Source organism: Setaria viridis, chromosome 5, assembly GCF_005286985.2.
Source record: "Setaria viridis chromosome 5, Setaria_viridis_v4.0, whole genome shotgun sequence".
NCBI classification, from domain to species: domain Eukaryota; kingdom Viridiplantae; phylum Streptophyta; class Magnoliopsida; order Poales; family Poaceae; genus Setaria; species Setaria viridis.
Genome location: NC_048267.2, coordinates 19025703 through 19046776, shown reverse-complemented (window position 1 = coordinate 19046776; position 21074 = coordinate 19025703). Strand labels below are relative to the sequence as shown.

The 21074-nt window shown below is 41.3% G+C and overlaps 1 protein-coding gene across 3 annotated transcripts; it reads right to left on the bottom strand.

Moving 5' to 3' along the window:
- Nucleotides 1–1928: 1928 nt before the first annotated feature.
- Nucleotides 1929–10658, bottom strand: LOC117856802 (tRNA (guanine(37)-N(1))-methyltransferase 1). 3 transcript variants are annotated; one of them, XR_004640659.2, is made up of 11 exons: nt 9832–10658; nt 9181–9279; nt 7833–7976; nt 6006–6125; nt 5755–5921; nt 4329–4402; nt 3430–3572; nt 2936–3047; nt 2657–2697; nt 2315–2427; nt 1963–2197 (listed from the first exon to the last, which is right to left on the bottom strand). XR_004640659.2 is itself a non-coding variant. In XM_034739199.2 (10 exons), the coding sequence occupies exons 1-10, from the start codon at nt 10576–10578 to the stop codon at nt 2051–2053; spliced, it is 1866 nt and encodes a 621-aa protein (XP_034595090.1). In that variant the 5' UTR covers nt 10579–10652; the 3' UTR covers nt 1929–2050. The 3 variants fall into 3 exon arrangements, 2 of the variants coding, with proteins under 2 accessions (XP_034595090.1, XP_034595092.1); XM_034739199.2 differs by lacking the exon at nt 2657–2697 and having other exon boundaries at nt 1929–2197; nt 9832–10652; XM_034739201.2 differs by lacking the exons at nt 2657–2697; nt 7833–7976 and having other exon boundaries at nt 1929–2197; nt 9832–10646.
- Between the last annotated feature and the right edge of the window lie 10416 nt (nt 10659–21074).

The following is a 21074-nucleotide window of genomic DNA, read 5'->3' as shown; positions in this document are numbered from 1 at the left end:
TGACAGTCTAGATTTGGTATTTAAGAGCCGTCAACAATGATACAAATACCACACAAATTGTCTACCTTGCCAATTACCATAACCACATGTCACAAAGTGATATCAAACTTGCTTACTTACAAAATTGACATATTTAGGCAAAATACATTTTAGCATGTGCCTTTTATAATTATCTACTCTGGTATCACTTGTGAGCGTAGAAGGGTAGTGAAAGTGGCCAAATTAGCAATTATGTGCATAGAACAAAACAGCCCTTAACGTGATGTTCATACTTCACATAAGCAATATATTTGCAGCAATAGCTCACTAACACATCAATCCCCATCATCAAATCATCAGCATATCAAAAACCCCATGTATGCCTCATATGACAACCATACATACACCATTCACCCATAAGAAAATGGCACCAATAACAAGCAAGATAGTGGGCAATCAACATATATGGCAAGAGAAATACTGAATCAAGAGTAGGCACTAAGATTTACGTGGAAACCCCTTGCGGGGAAAAATCACGAAGGGCGGCGAGCAAGCAATTCACTATGAAGATGAAGGATATAAGAGGTGGGAGCCAACAAGGTTGCGGAGGCTCCAAATCTCCAGAAATTTCACTCTTCTATTGGCCTCACCCTCTCCTCTCAAACCCTAGCTCTTTCTCCCCCTCAAAGAACAAGAACAAGCCACACCAGAGAAGAGTAGCTCGGGCTCCTTTAGGGACTGATTTTGATGATTTTCAGAAAGGCCCCTAAAGTTACAGAATAGTGCAAACAACTCTTATTTCAACCTACCATATGTCTAAGCACTCTTTTGCACCATGTATTAGCCAAAATAATGCACAAATGGTGAAATTAGGAGCTGCATATTCTTACAGTTCCATCTATTTTGCAAGATTTCTGATTTCTGAATCAACTTTCTCCTACAGATAACAAGGTTCCTACTGAAGCATTGGTAGACCTTTTGTAGGCTACTACTGATAGACCTTTTGAAAAGAAGACGAAGCTGGTGCGGAAATTGCTCCATCGATTTGCTCAGTTGAGAAACCATGCCGCTCATGCCATGCGCTGTCTCCAGGGCATCTAGAGGCTGGAGACCTGCCCCTTTTACAAACCTGCAGTAATGGAGTCCACAACGCAAGTGATATAGCCTATCTCTCTGAAGCAAAGAACCACTCAAACCTGAAGCAAGAATGCTTGGCTAGTGGTGCTCGAACAGAAAACATTTATTTATTCATCTCACAAACTTAATTAGACTAGTGTTGAAGAAGCCTCTTGTTTACCAGAATTGATGAGATGGTGACCAACACTACTTCTATTCTGAACAAGTGGAAAACAACAATTTGTAGTTTGAACAAACTGCAAGAAGATTTTCTAAGGAGTTCTAATCCTATAAAATGATTGTATAGATATAGTATATGTACAACTCGCTAGGATACATAACTTAAAAGAATCATATTGTAAAGAGACTCGATGTGACAGTTGGATGGATGAACGGTTGCAAATTTCCAAATAACTTAATGCTGGATCACACCACTCGGCCTCTCCGGTTGGGTGGGGGTGGATTCGGTGCAGGTTCGGCTGGGCTATCATCGTTGTTGCTGGCCCCTGCTTGCCATTTTCTTGTTTCTTTCCTGCTTTTTTTAAAATTTTGAAAACGAGGCACAGTTTTATTTATCGCCACTTATGGTTTCTGTTTGCCTCGGGTTGATACCTCTTCATAATCCTATATAGGTCAATTGCTCTCTTTTTTAGTCTTGGAAAATTCAGGAAAAGGTGAAGCACTTTCACTTGTTGCATCATTCTTGGGAGTATTTGTCAGTGAACTAGCGAGTAGCGACTTCACCGATGGAAAATTTTCCATCCGACGTCCAGACATTAGCAGTGCCTGGAGTTGGGTCGTCCGGCCAGTAGTTCAGTGGACTAAATTCACAATTCAATCAGAAGCGCTTTCTCTTTCATGCAAGTCTTTCCGAATCTAGGACACCATCTAAATAATCTGCTTTGAAGAATTTGCGGACATACTACGAGAGAGGAGGTAGGAAGAGTACAAAAATTCAACAGCTAATGTAGTTCGGCTCCGCAATTGCAATTGAGAATGGAAGGGTAAAAGATGCACATATCATCCATTTCCCAGGTGCAACAAGCCGTACTCTGTGCATTTCAACAATGTCAACATTCTCCCCCAATGCTACATTTATCCTCTGCAATTTTAAGCGTAGGTACTGATAAGCCAAAGTGATATGGTAGAAAAAATTCAATAGCAAAAAGGATTCTCATCATAAAAGAAATTTGCTGCTGTGGTAATACTTGGTGCTTACCCCATGGAAGTCATGTTCAGGATCCTCTGCTTTGGAAAATCCATAAACGTGGATCATTGGCATGACACAATGCAGTTCTGATTGACCACTCCGCAAGATCCCTCTGAACACATCTGGGGAAAAAAAAATTCGGAGATATCTTTATGTATGTGAAGTTTTTCAAAATCAATTCAACATGGAAACATATTAAAGTTGTTAATGTTCTTTAAAAACAAATATTGACTCGCCATCTTTTGATTTCAAATCAAATAAATTTTGTGGGATTGGTCTGCAATGAACTGGATAGGGACAATCTCATATGATAATTGCATGGGATGCTCTAGTGCTTCAAGATATATTTACCTGTCTCCAGAATCCGGAGAACTTGTGGAAATGTTGAGGTCCTATATAAGTCCAAACAAAATATAATTCGATACAATCTTATGATTCTCAGACTAGAATAAGGCAATGAGAACACAAAGCAAGGAAGGAGGTTTCATTCATATGTTCGGTCTACTGCACTTTCTTAAATTAAACAGTTGCATTAATAGAGGTTTCATTCAGTAGAAACGAGAAAAAAATCAGTTACAAGTACTATTTTCCAATTAGCCAAACTCAAAAGAGGAATTTGGAAATACCCACCTAAAAATTCTGCGGCGTCATTGGGCAAATTCATTACTATTTGGGTGACTGGATGCACATGCTGGCTTGAATATATTGCACTGATAAACCTTCTAGCATCCATGTTAAAAACCTATCCAGCAAAAAAAAAAACTTAATTCACGAATACCATGAAGATGGCTGGCAAATGAACACTATACTTAATTATCCGCCATATTTTATGAATGTCAACCATAAAAACATGATTGAATGGTAAATTTCTGCCGGTAATTACTTTAAAAAGTATCTCATAGTATAGTAATGAGCTTTAGGAACTGCACTACATTGTAATTAAATATACACAGTACAACCATGACATCTTCAACCACAGGTTTTCTTGCCTGTAACAATACCAACATTGATTATAGGCTGCCACTATTTTACTTATGCAGATTTACCCTTCAAGCTAGAAGCGACAGGATAAACATTAATAAAAAAAATAGATGGTATGTTTCCTTGCTTATCTCAGTCAATACCTCTATTTTCCTTTCGAGTTTGTTAAGAACCATGTTTCTCTTGAAGTATTCCACTGCAGTAGGATTTATGTCATTTGCATAGACATATTTGACCTTTTTTGCAGCTGAAATTGCTAGGGGACCAACCCCAGAGAACATATCACCTGCAGCAGGTTGAGATAACCAACAATTGGTTTAGTTACGACTTAAGAATTAAGATAAGGGTGTGGGTAATGTACACACTTCCAAGTCCACGCCCAAATAAATTTCAAAACAAACAGCAGATTAAATTTAAATGTTTTAGTTATTCGGGTCTGACTCTGATCCTTAATTTGGTGTGACACATGCATTTAACATCCCAGGGCCTAGAATTCCACGGCATTACAAAAAACATGAAATTTCATGATCTTCTGTAAGCAGATTAATATTGATGTAAGTGATTATCAAGAGCACATTTTCTTCCTTGTATGTAAGGCTGTTTGCATAAGCTGATTATGACAAATAAATATGTGTGTTGACAGATTGGAACAACTAGGGCAACTGCAGCTGTATAGGCTTATCATATGCAGCAGAGAACCATAGGAAGGAATTAGCAAGATAACCTCTTGTACTGTATAGACAAGTTCTCAGACTGATTAAGGTAGAAACTAATTTACGAAAAGCACTGCAAAGATACAATATTTCAACTTCAACAGAAAAGCATTGTCCTAAAAAGCTTTCCGCAAAGATGTTGCTAAGTCATAATGTTATTATGGAATGGACAAAACCCATAATTGCCAAAAGGAATAGGGCTCGATGGTTGGCCCTGATTATACATGCAACAACGCAACTATTCAGCAAAGTAGATGATTGGCCCTGATTCTACATGCAGCAAGCCAAGAATCTTACAGTGCTAAACAAAATGCAATGTTGTAACTTACAAACAATATCAGAGTTTCTAAAGATGTCATTGACGAGCCTCTGCCTCTCGGTGGCTAATCTAGAATTCCAATAGCTGCACCAGATCATCATTGAGTGTTAGGATAGGAAACCAAACATACAGCTGAAATTGTGAAAATATGCATAAGGCATGCTTAAGAAAGAGTGAACAATCTATTTAGGTCTAGAAACTGGGCATAAACAACCAACAAAAAGTAATGATTTGAGCATCATCACTTATTAAGATACATAATTTTTTTCGCCAGGATGCAACATCACATTTTTGTTGCATTCGTATTCACCCTTCAAGCAAAGTGGAATCTAACTTTGTAGTCCATAAACAAAAAGGGATTTGAATATTTGATACTTCAGTTCCATCCATAAACTTTGATCATAATACCCTTCATACAATTGAATACTATTTCACCCAAGTAACATCGAAAGAATGGCTAGTTTCATCTCCAAACCCTATGATTTTGTGTACCTTTTTATTTATTTATCATCAACTTTGTTTGAAGACGCATCCTGACCAAGGCAAAACGGCAATGGAGTCAATGAAAATCTACAACCATGAATATTGTGAAACCTCCGATATTACCTCTCTAATATATGAAAATTGTTGAGCCTTCAATTTGTTAGGAATAAATAATTGATTGTTTGATAATCCAAGTACACCCATATTTTCAAGTTCTGTGGACAAGAAAGTGGATACATGATGCCTGAGGAGCCAATGGTACTAATAAGGCTAACTTGGCAGAGAGTGGATGGAAGAGCAACATTTTTTTGTGTGTTTTCCATGAGGCACTAAGGTTTGTCCGATTTTCTATCATACACATCAGCCTGCAAGCTATTCGATGCCATGGGCTCTGCAGACACAGGATTTTGTGCCTAAAGCCATATGATACAGGGGTACTAAATTTGATGAACATATGACTATATTGATAAATGTACGTAAGAAAAAGAAAACAGTATACAGACAGCCTTTTGGTGGGCAAATATTATGGGGAAAGCGGAGTATAAAGACCTCGCACAAACACAAACTATAAATTAAAATATATCTTCCATTCTTTTGCTTATTTTACAGAAACATGTAATCTAGAAAAGTGTGCAATGACCTTGTTTTAATTAGTTAATCTTGGCTATTCAGATACATAACCATATCTTCTTTGTAAAAGGATTTTTCCCATAATAAATATGAACAATTTCTCCTATAGTGGCCAAATACGCTTAGCTGCTTTTATAATGAACTCAATAAAACAATGAAAATTTGATCTATTTGGGAATCAACACCTTGGATCCCTTTCCTGTCTGTATTGAAGCTCAGTATTAGTGTTATGGCTATGTGCCATCCTATGGTTGTACTAGATGGAATAATCTTAATAACATCCATGAATCCAAAATATGAGCCAGGTGAGAACAAGAACATACACTGTACCAAGATCAACTTGAAAACGGAGGCCGCTCTCAATGACCATCGTACGAAGGGAATCATTACCGGCTAAGACTTCAAGTTGCATAGTTCTATAGTCATTTTGAATAGCATCTATCTTATTGACAACAGTTTGGATTTTTGGCTTGTTTTTATCCAGAACCACCTGCAATTCAAATCAAGGTATTGAATGGAAGGGGACGTACTGAAGGTTATGTTGGACACCAACAAATCGTGTATCACATATTACCTGAGCGATAAGTTTCTTGTAAGGCAGATGCTCATCACGCAAGTTCAAGTGTGCAATATGCCCTACTGTTTCAAAACCTGTAGGAATTATTACACCTTCAGGGAGTAATTCCTCTAAAACCTACAAAAGATTAGCAAAAACCAAAATAGTTAAAAAAACATTAAATAAAAAATATACCAGCGTATAAGCTGTCCATAACTTCGCAAACTGATGTAAGTTGACTTCACATATCTAATGGGCTGCACAACTAATGGTGTGGTAACATGTTAAGGCATCCCTTCCTCCACAAAAATCCAATTGCATTGCCAGAGAAAAGTTTCTAATCAACCCATCGCAAATCATTTTGGAAAGAACAAAAATACTGCAAACTTGTGCCATGCATTGAACTAAATGCTAGCAAATCACCACTTTATATATGTGTTTTGTCAAGGATGATCAGGTAAATATCAAAAGTGCATTTTTACAATTCAATCTGACCTGGACAGACTGAACCTGTTGTCTGAATCCTGAATTTGCAAAGGCAGTGTTACCTGGACATTGGACAATGCGCAAGCATTAGACACTTACACAAATTAGAGGTCTCCTAAAGCAGGTGTTGAAGATATTTGTTCGAAATAATCTAACGTTTCAATAAATTGAAACCAATAGAGTAAACTAGAAAAACATGATAATGCCCAGCAACATCTTGTTTTCTGGGACACCCATGTGGCCTAGCAATAGAATATGAAGTATTGGTCACGTCTATGGAACCAAGTGCCCACTATACTATTGCTGGAGTCCGATTTTTGCCATTGAATTCAAATGCCAGACAACTTGGGCTGTCCACTGTTCGTACCAGATATCATCGGCCCTTGCACCATTACCACTCTGGTTTTCACCCACATCACCTGTCCACATTAGCAATGACTGATGTGGTCAAGGTTGACTGCTGCTGACTTAGCTATGTAGTAGAGCATGCTGCTGCCAACGCATACGAACGTGGCGGCCATCCACAAGAACACACCTGCCATGCCTGCTCCTTGGGAACAAAGTACACGACCGCAGGTCCACAATGAGCACCAGCAGCGGCTCTGGTATGCCAGGCTCCAAAGGCAAGGAGAGCATGCCCAGCTGTCTGAGGTCTGTCAGCCTCATCTTCTTCATCCTTCTGTTGTTGCGTAAATCTCTGGGTTGCCTAAAGGTTCCCGCCGGGCACGGATGCAGGAGTGGAATCGTCTACACATTCTCAGAGCAAATCTACCAATAGAAAAGGAAAAGAAAACGAACAAAAAGAAAGAATGATCAGCCCTTTCAGGCAGCCTACATGGAGAACCCAAGTAAGCAAGATGTTTCCTAACCACAGGAGGAAGCTGAGTGCCATCATGGCTGGGAAAGCCACTGCGCTCCAGTACCACCAAGCACCACATACCCCTTCCTCTTGATTTGGCCACATGAGAGTTCGATACATGACCTGTGAGCTCAATCTGGACTGCAAGGAACATGATTTGGGGCCATGCGGATTCGAGTGGCAAAAGTTTGGATAGTTTAGCTTGCGATTTGGCTGGCCATGTCCATGCCGTGGTAGCAGCCTATAATGGACAAGATAGCAAGGGAGAGGGAAAGAAATGGAGCCAGAAGAGAAATAGAAACAGGCAACACCAACAAAAGATATAGGATGGCAAGTGGGCCATTACATTTTCTAAATTGTTTTAGTTCTCAATGAGCCTAAGCTAACCAAAAGGATAGCTGATGGGTGGGCTCCATTGCCACATCTACACCTAAAACCTGGAAGTAATGAGTGGATGGTGAGAAATATCTAATTTTAACATTTCAAGGGTCGAAAATTACCTGGTATGTGAGTTTGATGGCTAAAACCGGACTCGGGTAATAGTTCAGTGGTAAAAAATGGACTTCTCCATCTCTTTCTCCGGTGCCAGTTTGCCAAGATTTGTTGGGGAGTCTTACATCTGCATATAAACCAGGATATGGATCCTTTTGCAATCATAGAGAGCCTTCATCAGCAATTGAACATTCCCTTCTTCATGGATGTGATCATTATCATGAGCTGGTGCATTTGGATGGTGCGCAATGACTTGATCTTCAGAAACGTTCAGCCGGCTTTGGATTCATATAAAGCCTTGTTCAAAAAAAGAGTCTGCTCTAGTGATTCTACGAGCAAAAGGAAACCTAAAGACATCTATGGCCGCATGGATAGGTTCAGCCCTGTAATTAGTCTCATTTTCTGTCTTCTTTTTTTTTGTTTCGTGGTCCTCTTTGTAGCTTGTACCTTTCCTTCTGTTTTATTCTCTAATATATAACCAATAGGGAGCAAACCCTCCTGTTTCATTCATAAAAAAAAGAAGGAAAATCTTACTCTAATAATGGCTATAACAAATGTCAAATTTTTGTAACAAGCAAGACGAGAAGTATTGCCAAGTCTAGGTAACACTGCATGCACGAACTAATGTTGTATGAGTATAACCATTTGCTCTGGAGCGAGATTGTCAGTTTTAGCCTTCATGGCTTGAAAACCTTCAAACTCTGTGGAGAAGTGGGATACAGCAGCTTTCTTGATCTGGTTTCATTAGTGTTATTCCCTCCGTTGCACTATATTTGTCCATAACACACCATGCGCACATACCAAGGAAGTACTAGTTTAATAAAAAAATCAATGCGAAATGACCATCCATGACCCTATTAAATGTCATCAAACAACAATTTCTCTTCTACTGAACAATTTAATTAGGGGTAGTGATATTACAATAACTACATCCTCGATATCCTCAATGGACAAACATTGTTGAACGTTTTCTCCCGAGGCCATAGATAAACATTGTGGAATGGCAGGAGCAATACCAACAAAAGTGTTCCCATCTAGAACCAATTATATTGTCATTAGAATTTACATTTTGTTGTTACAATATAATAGCATTTAAGATTCTGTTAATGAAACATAAGAGACAAGGGAAGAGAGTCATCATTTACTACTCTTGATTGAATTAGTTTGTTCAGTTAACATTGCAGAGTCCACTTTGATGATCATGGTGTTATGAGTGAGCTCGCTGGGGAAAGGGAAGCAATTTGTATGATTTAGTCAATAGGAAATGCATGAAAGCAACCAGAAATGTATCAGGATTCAGTAATACAAAATTGGAAGCAAATGGTGCTTAGAAATTCACAGGAAAGCTAAAGGTACCTCATTCATTGGCCAATAATTATAGAACAAGGTTAGCTGACAGCGTATAAGCTCATAAGCAGACAATCCATCCTGTTGAGTTTCATGGTTTAACACACCCTGACAAATAAGTAACTGAATCAGTAAACAAATCTCCAACAGAACAATGCAAGATGAATTATTACTGGACAAGAAAAGATTATAGGTGTAAATTACATGATGGAATTAAATTCTTACAGATGACAGATAAAAGAAACTGTCATCAAAATTCTACTCGTCATGGAAAAAATGGACCGAAATTTTAAGAGGAAATCTGGCTTAGAAGTAACATATCCATCATTTCTTTTAACTCTCCTCATGATACAGCATTTCAGTGCAGCTTCCTGAAGCCTTGAAGTTGATCGCAAATATAATCAGACCGTTGGATCGAAACAAGTATGATACCGACCATTAGGATTCATGTATTTAACCTCAGCCGGAAACATGGTACTATAGGTCTTTACTGATTCATCTTGAAGAGATGCAACAGTATCTCATTTTAGAAGTTATGAATATCAGATTAAGTTCTGGTAACATTCTCCAGAATAACCATTAACGGGAAACCTTCCCATTAGATGCCATTCTAAGTTAAAAAAACTGATACTATGAAGATGCACCAGAAGAAATCAGCACCTTGACAGCCTCTGGCAGCTCATCGACCCTCCTCTCGGCGTAACTCTCGTCCAGCATCAGCAGCCGGGTGGGGCCTATCCTCCACGCGCCTCTCCCGAAGCCCTCCTCCCCGACCAGCCCCTTCCACCACTCGTCTTCGTCGTCCTCCATCCCCTCCCTAACTACCTCCACCACATACGCCTTGTCTCTGTCAGGCTCCCGCGTCGCCTCCTCGTCGCCGCCGCCTCCCTTCCTCTCCCTCCTCTTCCGCGCGGCGGGACTGGGCCGCGAGAGGCGGGCGAGGTTGGGGAACCGCAGGAAGCCCCGGGCGTTGAACTCGCGGGCAAGCTTCTCCCGCCGCAACACCGCGGTGGCCGGCGGGGCGGGGCTGCCCGGTTCCTCCGCTGTGGGGTGGCGCGGGGGAGGAGACAGCAGGGAGATGCCGAGGCCGAGGAGGCCCTGGTCGTTTGGGAGGCGAGCGACGTTGCGGACGCGGGGCCAATTGAGGAGGTGCCCCCGGAGGCGGCGCTCGAGGGGCGCGCAGGAGGCGGCGGGAACGCGGAGCGCGGCGAGGTCGAAGGCGCGAGCGAAGGGATCTGGGTAGTCCGGCAGGGCCCGGCCGCGGCGGAGCGAGGGCCCATCGAGGGGAGGAGAGTGGGGAGACGAGGAGGAGAGGGGTTTAAGGTGGACACGGAGGAGGAGGCGAGCGGAGCCGGGACGGCGAGGGAGGAGGAAGCGGTGGGGGGTAAGGTGGAGCGCTGGCGCCATGGAACACAGCGGCAGGCAAGGCACGACGAAGGATAATGGACCAGAGTCCAGGGATGAGAAATTTGGATTTTGCCCCGGTAAAAATGTGGGTTTGCAAAATCGCAAACGGTTAGGGTGTCCGATGCCCCCCGAAAATCGGATGGCCCAACACTGCGACGGCAACCATGTTGGTTGGAAATTTTCGACGCGTGTTTTGTTGCAGGATACCTGATATGTTTCGGGAGGAGAGATCCTCCAACCTAAGGATGGATATTGCGGTGAGGATTTTGCACATAATTTTTTCAGTAGGTAGATGACAATGTTGCAGGGGATTTCAGTCGATTATTGATGTTGTAATAGTTAGTTTAACATCCTACGATAAGTAGATCTATGATATTGCGGTGATTATTTCAAGATGTTTGACTTCTGAGCTGATGTTGCAACAACCATTTTTAGACTGTTGCAAAAATCTATTTTAGAGATTTCAATAGTTAGTTTTTCATATTGCGCCATTTTAGCCTATTTAACTAATCCTATTTATTTTACTGATAAACTCTTTTATACCAATTTCATTCTTCGGGAAAATATAAAGAACGATACCTGGAATACTCTTCGGATAAAATGCTACAACGATATATCCGTGCGCTTATGGATTTATTCGTAATGTTAAGAAATGCCAACAACAACCATGTCCGTCCTTCGTAATCCCTCATGTTCGGGTACACCATAGGAGTTCATAAATCAACAGTAACTACACTGGAAGACCGGTAAGGTACTGTCTCCCCATAGTGCCTAGGCGCATAGAACCAAGTCATGTACAATGTGTGTGTATGGTTACGCTTGTATGATTTGTGCAGTATATAGGAAGTACATATGAACCTAGAGCAAACTCCTAGACCTTTTTCTCTAGCTTAGTTATCTTGAGATGATTCTTCTATGTGTGTCACGCTACTCATCCAATCATTATCTTTACCTGTCTTGTGTAATGTATCTACTCATCCTATGATATACTCATATGCATAGTAAACTTTTTTGAACTACCCACCTTTCTTTTGGAAATACGATATCCTAAAATACTTTTAGGTGAAATACTACAATAACATATCCGTGCGCTCGCGGATTTATTCGTAATCGTTAAATATACCAACACTCATCCCAAAATGGGCTAGTCGGCGATGCCAAAACCAACTTGAGTTAGTTTTTGCCACTAAATAAGTCTCAGTCTCAACTCTATCCGTTGTAAAATCAACTAAATAGAGCTTGCCCTTCAAGCGACCCGTAAAAGTAATAGAGGAATCCTCCCTTCTAAAGACGGTACCCTCATTAGTAAAGAGACAATTGTAACCCTTCTCAAAAAGTTATGAAACGAACAACAAATTGTATACCAAAAATTCAACCAAATAAACATTAGAGAGAGATTTGTCATTTGAGATAACAATGTTACTCATGCCAATTACATCCCCTTTGCTATTGTCTCTATAGACAATACTTTCTTTAGGTGAGTCATAATGCTCGAGGGATGTGAACATATCCTTCTCCCCGGCCATATGATTTGAGCATCCACTATCAAGCTACCGTGCGGTGCCACTGGAGGAGTAGGCCTACAAAATAAATTAAGCTCAAGATTTAGGTACCCAAAAATATTTGGGTCCTTGAGGGTTAGCGGGGTACATTTTAGGAGCCCACACACTGCTTAGAATAGCCTTCTTTGTGTAGGCACCAACATACTTGACCACTATTTTACCATTTTAGTCCAATGTTACCATGAAGTCGGTGGTGTAGCTCGGTGAAGGCTCATAAGCAACCACTTTGTCCTTTAATCTTGTCATAGTTGTTCCCACAACATTGGTTGTTGCTTCAACAATTGGCTTAACTTGAGTTGGAATGGTCTTTATTACACCATGAACCATGTCCATCAAGTCACCAAGGTTTCCGCCCTTGTTGAACATGAGGACCTCGTTACCATTTACCACCTTCCGGTCATTTACCTTGCTACCCTTATAGTGTCCAAGCCCATCCATGTGGCTAGGATGCCTCCCAGCCTTGTAGTTTGTTGACGCTCGTTATTGACACCTTTTTACCCCTGTTTATCTTCAATAATGATATGAATTTAATACCTAAACTATTGATCATACCTAACAAACTGTGCATTTTCACATATGCAATATATTTTGGAGGATATTCTGTTTTGTAGGGAATTGGACTTTAATGGAGCATAATTGGATAAAGCCCTGAACGAGCGATGACCCTAAACCCTAAAGATCATATCTGTGTTGCTTTGTTACCATTACTCAGAATTACAACGTATGCATTGTGACAACTCTAGCAAAATAAACTTGTTTAAGCTCAAATAAGTTGAGTAGGCACTAATCTAGCTAGTGAAAAGTCCACTTTACCCTTAAAAGCTCAAATTTGGGATTAATTCACAACTTGAAATTTTGTATAGAAACTTAAAATTTTATCAAACTAAAAGTTATAGAGTTTTACATTTCTAGTAACTTTTATTATTTGCACCTTGATTGATTTGGAGAGGAAGAGGTTCAAAAACTAGAATCAAAATTAGTGGCAATTTGAAATCACTCAAAAACTCTTAAGTGCTGAAAACAATGAAAGTCTTCAACTTTGCAACCTTGTTTCTCACAAATTCATATATGAACTCGAGTCAAACCTTTTATAGAAGTTGGAGTGCTACGAGTCTACTACAACCTTGCTAAACTGACCCAGGGCCAAAACTCAATTTAAAACCGTTCAAAAATCAGGTCAAAGTCGACCAAAATGGTCAACCCAACCCAACTCTACAAAATCAGCTAAGTCTGAAAACAGTCCCAAAATGTGTATCTTGGCAAGTCAGTTTCTCATAAAACTTGAACATAACTTGAGAAAAACCCTTTATAAAAGTTTTAGCGTTACTAATCCCCTACAATTTCTCTTATATGATCTATACTCAAAACTCGACCAAAACACTCCAAACCACAGGCCAAAGTTAGCCAAATCCCTAAAAACCAGCGCAACCTGAAGATCTGCCTAAGTTCGAAATTTTCACATTTTGCCGAACTTTGGAGCCTTTCATGTTCGGATCTGTTTCGATTTTGAGCAAAAACCTTTTATAAGATTTAAACCTTGACTTATGGGCTACAAGTTTTATAAAGGTAGATTTTGAAGCACAGTTCAAAATTTGAGTTTAAATCACACCCAAAGATTAGCCCTTTGGCCTGCCTCGTTTGCACCGCGCCCAGGACGCGCTCGACGCATCGCACCGGCGTGACGTCACCGCGTGGGCACCCCTCATCGGTGCTTCGCTGTCACCCTATCACCGGCGTGAAGGGGTGGGACGACGCGCCCTGGCTGCCACTCTAGCGGCAAGCTTATTCCCCTCTGCTGCAATCCCTTCCACCCTATCTCGCTTGCCACCGCACGTGCCCGCCTGCTCCCTCTCGTGCTACGCCTCGCGCCTCCACCGGCCGAGCCCTGCCTCCTTAACCTCAACCGCGATAGCGACAGCACAAGGCCCGCTCCACCACTCAGCTCGCTCGGCAAAGCCATCTCTCCGCGCCCAAGATCGAGCTCGCCCAATGACCACAAGATCGTGCCCCGCAACTCCGCTCTGCCTGCCAATGGCGCCGCCGCAAATCCCCGCACGGCCAGCTGCCCTCCACTCCCCTCCGGTACCTCCCGTCAGCGCTAGGAGCCCCGCCTCACTCCTCCGCTCCCTCCCTAGCACTATAAAGGCAGCAATTACGCCACCCGCGACCCTCCCCGCACTCGCCAAGCTCCGCCGCTCCTCTGCTCCAAGCGCCGTCGTACAACCCCTCCATGGAGCCCCCTGCTCCGCACCACCCTGCACCTTGCCTCCACAAGCTTCGCCGCCACTATGCGCATCTCACCACCCCCTTCGTTGGCCACCAAAAGCTTCCCCGACGCCAAAACGTCGCCGGACACCGCCGCTGCGACCTGCTTCCTTCCCCAAGCCGTTCTGCCATCTATGAGCTTCCTCCACGCCCCAAACTCCGCCAAGCCTCCCCTAGTGAGCTAGCGCACCTCCCCAGCTACTTCTCGCCCACGGTTTGGCCGACCATCGCTGGAATCGAAACCGTCTGCCGCCGTGACTCTGTAGGGGCGCGGGTGTGTTTGGGAAAACATCGCAGGGACCTTTTTGTTAGAACTGAGGGCATATGTGTGAAGTTTCGAAAACTTCAGGGGCCTGGCTGTAAAGTCATTTCAGTTTTATTGTTTTATTTTGGCAGATAAACAGATGAACTTTAAAAATGCACAGAAAAATCTAGAAAAATTGGAAAAATACAAAATCAACTTTTCTGGACTCAGTGAAATGTGTAGTTTCATAGAAAAATAATCTTGCATGTGTTACTATAGAAATGTTTTACTTATGACTTATTTCTTATTTAGGCCTTTTAATGCATAGTAAATCAAGAAAAAATGTAAAAATAACAAGTCCAACTCTGAGATGTTTGTTTCAGTGAGTAGAAGCTTTGAAAAATAATTAGAGCCTTGGAATAGATGTTTAAGTCACTGTTTTAGTTTTACCTTTGTAATCTAGGGTTAAATCTTTCTTTTTGCATAAGTAATGTAATCCGTTAGAGAAAAATATCAAACCACCTGGGTTAAATCACTTATGAAACATACTTGCTAGGAAAAATATCAATCACTGAATGAAACTTGATGAAATAGGCTTAAATTTTTGCACAAATTTAAATCATAGAAAAATATGGAAACTAAATGTTCTTCACCAAAAATTATGGAAAAATCACAAAAGCTTTTGTCACACTAGTGTAACGTCTTTTAAAAATATCAGAGCCAAACTGCTGCTGGAACTTGAGTTAAAAATAGATCCCTATGCTCTACCATAGGGTACTGTTTTAATTTTAGTTAATTTTGTAGAAGTTTAATGCATCCCAAAAATTTTACAGTAGCTCACTAATGTGATTAGGAAGCCTCTATAAAATTTTCAGAACCATACCTTATAAGGAGCTAGTAATAGTAAGCAAATGAATAAAAACCATTAGGTAATAGTAAGGGTAAAATGGTAATTTTGGAAGAGAGACAAAAACATTCAGAAATAGGATAACTTTCCAAATAAACCTTGAGCAACCCTAAAGTGACCCCACCTCTTTTTGTGAAGTCTAAGTTGTAAAACATTATATGTGTACACAATCGCCATCAAAGTCAACCTCGAGTTTTATATCACCACACACCTTAGTTCATGAAGATAATGAAAGTTAGAACCTTGTTTAGGTGAATGTGGTCGAAATGTAATTTACACTGCAACAATAATTCATGATTTTTATCCTGCATATGAAATCATGAAAAAATTGAACTATTGCATATGCATCTCGTGTAGAAGCAAACCTCGTAGACGGAACCTACGAGTTGACGCATGCTCCCGAGGAAGGATCTGCAGAACTGCACCACGTCGAGGCTGAGTAGGAGATCCCAAAATCTACTAGCGACTCTCTCACTAACATAGTTCAGGAAGGCAAGCCCCGGAGCATAACCCAAATTTTTTGAATTTATGCACTACTTATGCTAGTTATGTTTGTGCATTAAGTTTATAGGAGTTGCTTAAAACCTTAGTTGCATGATCTTAGGTACCTTTCGTTGAACACTAGTATGGTAGGCTAAGTAGCTGCGATGCTAAATAGGACTTGGTAAAAGTTGAGTGATTTCCTATCACTCGCGACTTTATAGGAGTTGGTTGCTTGCTCATGCTATAACCATAAGGATGACGGACGGGACCGAGATTGGTTCCGTGTGGCGGAACCACCTAAATTAACCTGGCTAATGTGCACTTAAGTCACCTAACACACAATCATGCACCTTAAACAAGTCAACTTAGTCGTCCGTCGGATTTCATTCAATAAACCACATACTCAGGATCGAGAAGCATTGCTCACACGAAGGTGAGTGGTTAAAGAGATTACAACATTTCCATCACATTAACATAGTTCAACCACTTACTACATCAGAGTTTTCGAAATTCAAACGGAATTTGAAAGGTTTCAAACAACGAAGAAGCAAAACATGCAGAAGTGAAACGTCGATACACGATATCATGATGAAGCTGATCATGACATCAATAACCCCTGTCCTCGGAGGGATCCCACTCAACCGTCCAACCTAGAGGGAGTTGGGATGGCCAAGTCACACTTTTAGCAAAAGCAATAACATCCAAGTTACCTGAAAGTAAAGCTACAAGCAAGGCTGAGTATACTAATACTCAACAAGACTTACCTGTTGGGTGGCAACTACTCCACCGACTCCTAGACATGCAAGGCCTTTTTGGCGGAGGGGTTTGTTTTGCCAAAAACATCTATAGTAAGTCCTTACTTTCAAGTTTTAGCATCCAGTTCTAGTTGATTAATCGTTCCAGGTAAGCACCTATTCTAAGCAAGCATGTTGAGCAATAATTTAATTCAAGCATCAGCATTAATCATCATCTTTTGTTCCACTTCTTAATGCAGCACAGTAGTCAAGCAGTCTCAAACCGTGAGAGGCAGACGATTCGAATCGAGTTTCTTAACCTTGCAAGGTGAATCTAAACCCACGACATATGCGTACCACACCGGGTCCACACATGTCAGCCGTCCCCATCAATCCCAAACACGTGGCCAGGGCCCACTTCCCTTGGCGTACAATGCCCCACAGTCCCGATCTACGCCACATCGTGACTGCACTTGTACCCACATGCTGCAGTAGGGGAACCCAGTTCCAGAGAGAGTGGGGAGTATGCCCACGTCCCGGACCAATTAGGTACTAGGCTTCCCTATCCCATACTAGGTATGAGCTTAGTACTTTCAAACACTTGACCATGAACACTGACACATTACAACCTTAGCAGCTTTCTTCTAGACAGACGGGGCAATCCACCAATTCAGAGCCGATTGCTCGGCCCCGTCCGTCATCCTTATGGTTTCAACATAAGTAAACAAGCAACTCCTATAACTCGCGAGTGATAGGAAATCACTCGACTTCTACCGAGTTCCTATTTAGCATAGCAACTACACGACCTATCATGCTAGTATTCAGAACATAGATACCTAGGACCATGCAACTAGGGTTTCAAACAACTCCTATGAACTTAAATGCACAAACATAAGTAATCATAAGCAATGCATAAATTTAGAAAACCGGGTTATGCTCTGGGGCTTGCCTTCCTGAACTATGTTAGTTAGTGGGTCGTTGGAAGCTTCGGGACTCTCCTGTGTGGCCTCAACGTGGTGCAGCTCTGCAGATCCTTCCTCGGCAGCAGGCGTCAACTCATAGGTTCTGTGTGCGAGGTTCGCTTCTACATGAGATGCATATGCAATGTTCAAGTTTCATGAGTTTGTGAGCAAGATGCATTTCAAGCTAAACAAATGCATTAAGTGCAACGACCACTACACTTAGATAAACATTAAACTTTTTTATACTAGATGAGTAATTTCGTGTTTTACTCCTCGGGTGTATTTGATGGTGATTGTGTACACATATATTAGGTTTGTTATTACTAACTTCCAAAAAGAGAAATGTTACCATCCTAGGGTTCATCAAGCTTAGATCGGAAAGTTATCCTATTTCTGAATGTTTTTCTATACTTCTTCTAGTATTTACCATATTACCCTTACTATTACTTAATTTGTTTTCATTCATTTATTTTGGGTTTAACTTCCATAATTTGTTTCTGCATGCAAACAGTGAGATATGGCACTAAAAATTAAACAGGAACTTAACCATATCAAAGCTAAGCTGCTGTAAAATGTTGGGGCTCGGTAGACTTCTACAAAAACAATTAAAATTAACTTAAGATCCTATGGTTGATTGCACTTAACTATTTTTATCTCAAAATCTACAGAGAATTTGTTTCTGAAATTTCAACACTGTGTTATACAAGTGCAACAGAGGTTATAGTGAATTTTTCACGATTTTTGGTGAAGGACATCTATGTTCAATTTTTTTCTAGTATTTAACTTTGCATAAAAAGGAAAACATGTTTCATTCAGTGAACCTTACTCTTCCTAGCAAGTATGTTTCATGGGTGATCTAACAGAGGTGGTTTCATATTTTTCTCTAACAAATTCTATTACTTATGCAAAAAGTAAAATCTTTCACTAGATTTCAAAGATAAATCTAAAACAGTGTGTAAAATATCTAAACTAGGGTCACCAATATTTTTCCTTGCACAAGCTCAATGTGACAAAGCTAACAGAGGTGGTTTTGTTATTTTACCATTTTTGGGTGATTTACCAAGCATTTAAAGGCTTAAACACCAAATAAAATCTAGTGGTAAACAATGATCAAGAACATGCATATGGGTATTTGTAGATGAAACTACACATCACCAAGAACCTAGCAAAACAAGTTTCATATTTTTCCCATTTTTCTACATTTTTCTGTGCCCTTTCAAAGTTTCAGCTTTTAGATCTAGGAAAAATAAACAAAACCAAGGTCAATTTGGAAACTAGCCGCTGGATCTAGATTTTAATTGCGCAAAGGTCCCTGGATTTCTCCCATAACCTCCTACACTTTCTTCTTCTTCTCCAATGAGACCCCCACGCATAACAGATCACACGCACGGTACATAATCGTCTAGGCCGGCCATGGCCTTGGGCCGAAGGTGGGGGAAAGAGAAGGGGCGACTTGGGGAGGGAGAGGGGCGGCGCACGGGGCCAAGGAGGTGCTCACTAGCGGCGTGGCAACGAGGAAGAAGGGACGGTGCAGGGAGTAACGACGCAGGCAGGGGGCGGCGGAGGAGCTCCCGTGGAGGGGGTTGTCCGGCGAGGGAGGGAGCCCTGGAAGGGGCAAAACGGAGGCGCGACGATGTGGGGATGCTATTGCCGCGAGGAATCAAGCCAGGAGCTCACCACGGTGACAAATTTGGTCAGCAAAGAATGGGGAACAATGGAGTTTGTGGTCTGTAATGGTGGATAAGAGGAGGGAAGAGTTGGGAGCTTTATATAGGAGGAGGATGGCGTGGATAAGGATGGCGTGGTGACTCACCCCCGGGCGCAAGGATTGGAGGGGAGGGGAGTTCCCATGGGCGTCGGCCAGGTGGAGCTCGGCCCCTGCAGGCCAGCGGCGTTCGTCTCGTGACGTGAGGAAGGAGAAGAAGTGCTGACGCGTGGGCCCGCGGAGAAATAAAATGTGCCAACTTTGACCCCTTAAACGACCTAGCTATCCGTGTCCAAAAATTCTCCAAAAATACTTGTTGGAAAGATAAAATTACCAAAAATCCAATGCAACAAGAATCAACTCAAAACCTTTTATTGTTTGCCCACAATTGTCAAAACAAAACAGCTAAAATTGAATTTTAAATGAAATTTTAACCCAAGCAAACGTCTCTGGAAAATTTGGTAAAAATATTTTAAAATCATGAAATAGTGCCTAGTATTTGAATAAAATATTTGGGGGTATAGTTGTATGGAAGAAATTGGGGTTCCTTCATAAATTTGATTTTTCACCAATAAATAATAAAATTCTGAGCACTTAATAATGCATGGCCGAAACATTCATTTATGCACAAATGATGCTTATGACGGCCAACTATGCACAAAAAGGTGTTCATAGGGCTTAAATATGCATGATGATGCTCGTGATGCGTGTCGTGGTGAAGGTGTCGTGTTTACCATGTGTTTTCTTAGAAATTTTAATTAGGCGGTTGAATCTCCAAAAGTGAAAGTTTGAGAACAAGGTATGTGCTGTAAGTTTCATAAAGGCCACATATGAGAAACTCGATGGGCTTGGAAGTTGGATGGTGGGATCTTTGGTAGAGCATCGGCCAAAACTGTTTTGGAGTTGGATTGAAATTTGACCGAGCCTACTCGATTTTGGAACATCCTCTGCTCAAAATCCGAAGAAGTGCTGTGAGTGGAAGGTGTTCTACTTGAAAAGGGATACCACTAGTATATTGGTCAAGATTAAAGTTCTTATATAAAATTTGTTTTTATTTGCTTCACAAGTTATTCTCAACAGGAGGGAGTTTGTAACACTTGGTTCAAAATCTGAGGTATTTTTGGATCTTACTCTTAGCAATTTGGAGTTAGCTCTAATTTATTCCTTAATCCCTTTGTTGAATCTTTTGATTTAGTTTCTTAATCACTTTGATGATTCTCTAATTTAGTTGCTTAATTACTAGGGCTGTCACATTCCGGCTTGGTGGTTTTGTCCCGTCTGTCTAGTGATGAATATGCTAAGGTCGAAATGTGTCAGCATTCACAGTCAAGTGTTTGAAAGTACTAATATCATACCTAGTATGGGATAGGGAAGCCTAGTACCTGATTGAACCGGGACGTGGGCATACTCCCTGCTCTCTCTAGAATAGAGTTTCCTCTGGTGCACCATGTGCGTACAAGTGCAGTCACGGTACAACGACGTTCCGGGACCGTGGGGCATTGTATCCAATTGAAGTGGGCCCTGGCCATGTGCCTGGGGATTGATGGTGATGGCTGACAAGTAAAGTGGACCCGTTGTGGTACGCAGATGTCATGGGGTTAGGTTCACCTTGCAAGGTTAAGAAACTCGATTCG

Coding starts and splice junctions, on each gene's coding strand:
- LOC117856802 (XM_034739199.2), bottom strand. CDS start 10,578: ATGGCGCCAGCGCTCCACCTTACCCCCCACCGCTTCCTCCTCCCTCGC. Junction 9,280..9,831: donor AGCTGCCAGAGGCTGTCAAG/GTGCTGATTTCT, acceptor CTTATTTGTCAG/GGTGTGTTAAACCATGAAAC. Junction 4,403..5,754: donor CAAGTTGATCTTGGTACAGT/GTATGTTCTTGT, acceptor GATCTGGTGCAG/CTATTGGAATTCTAGATTAG.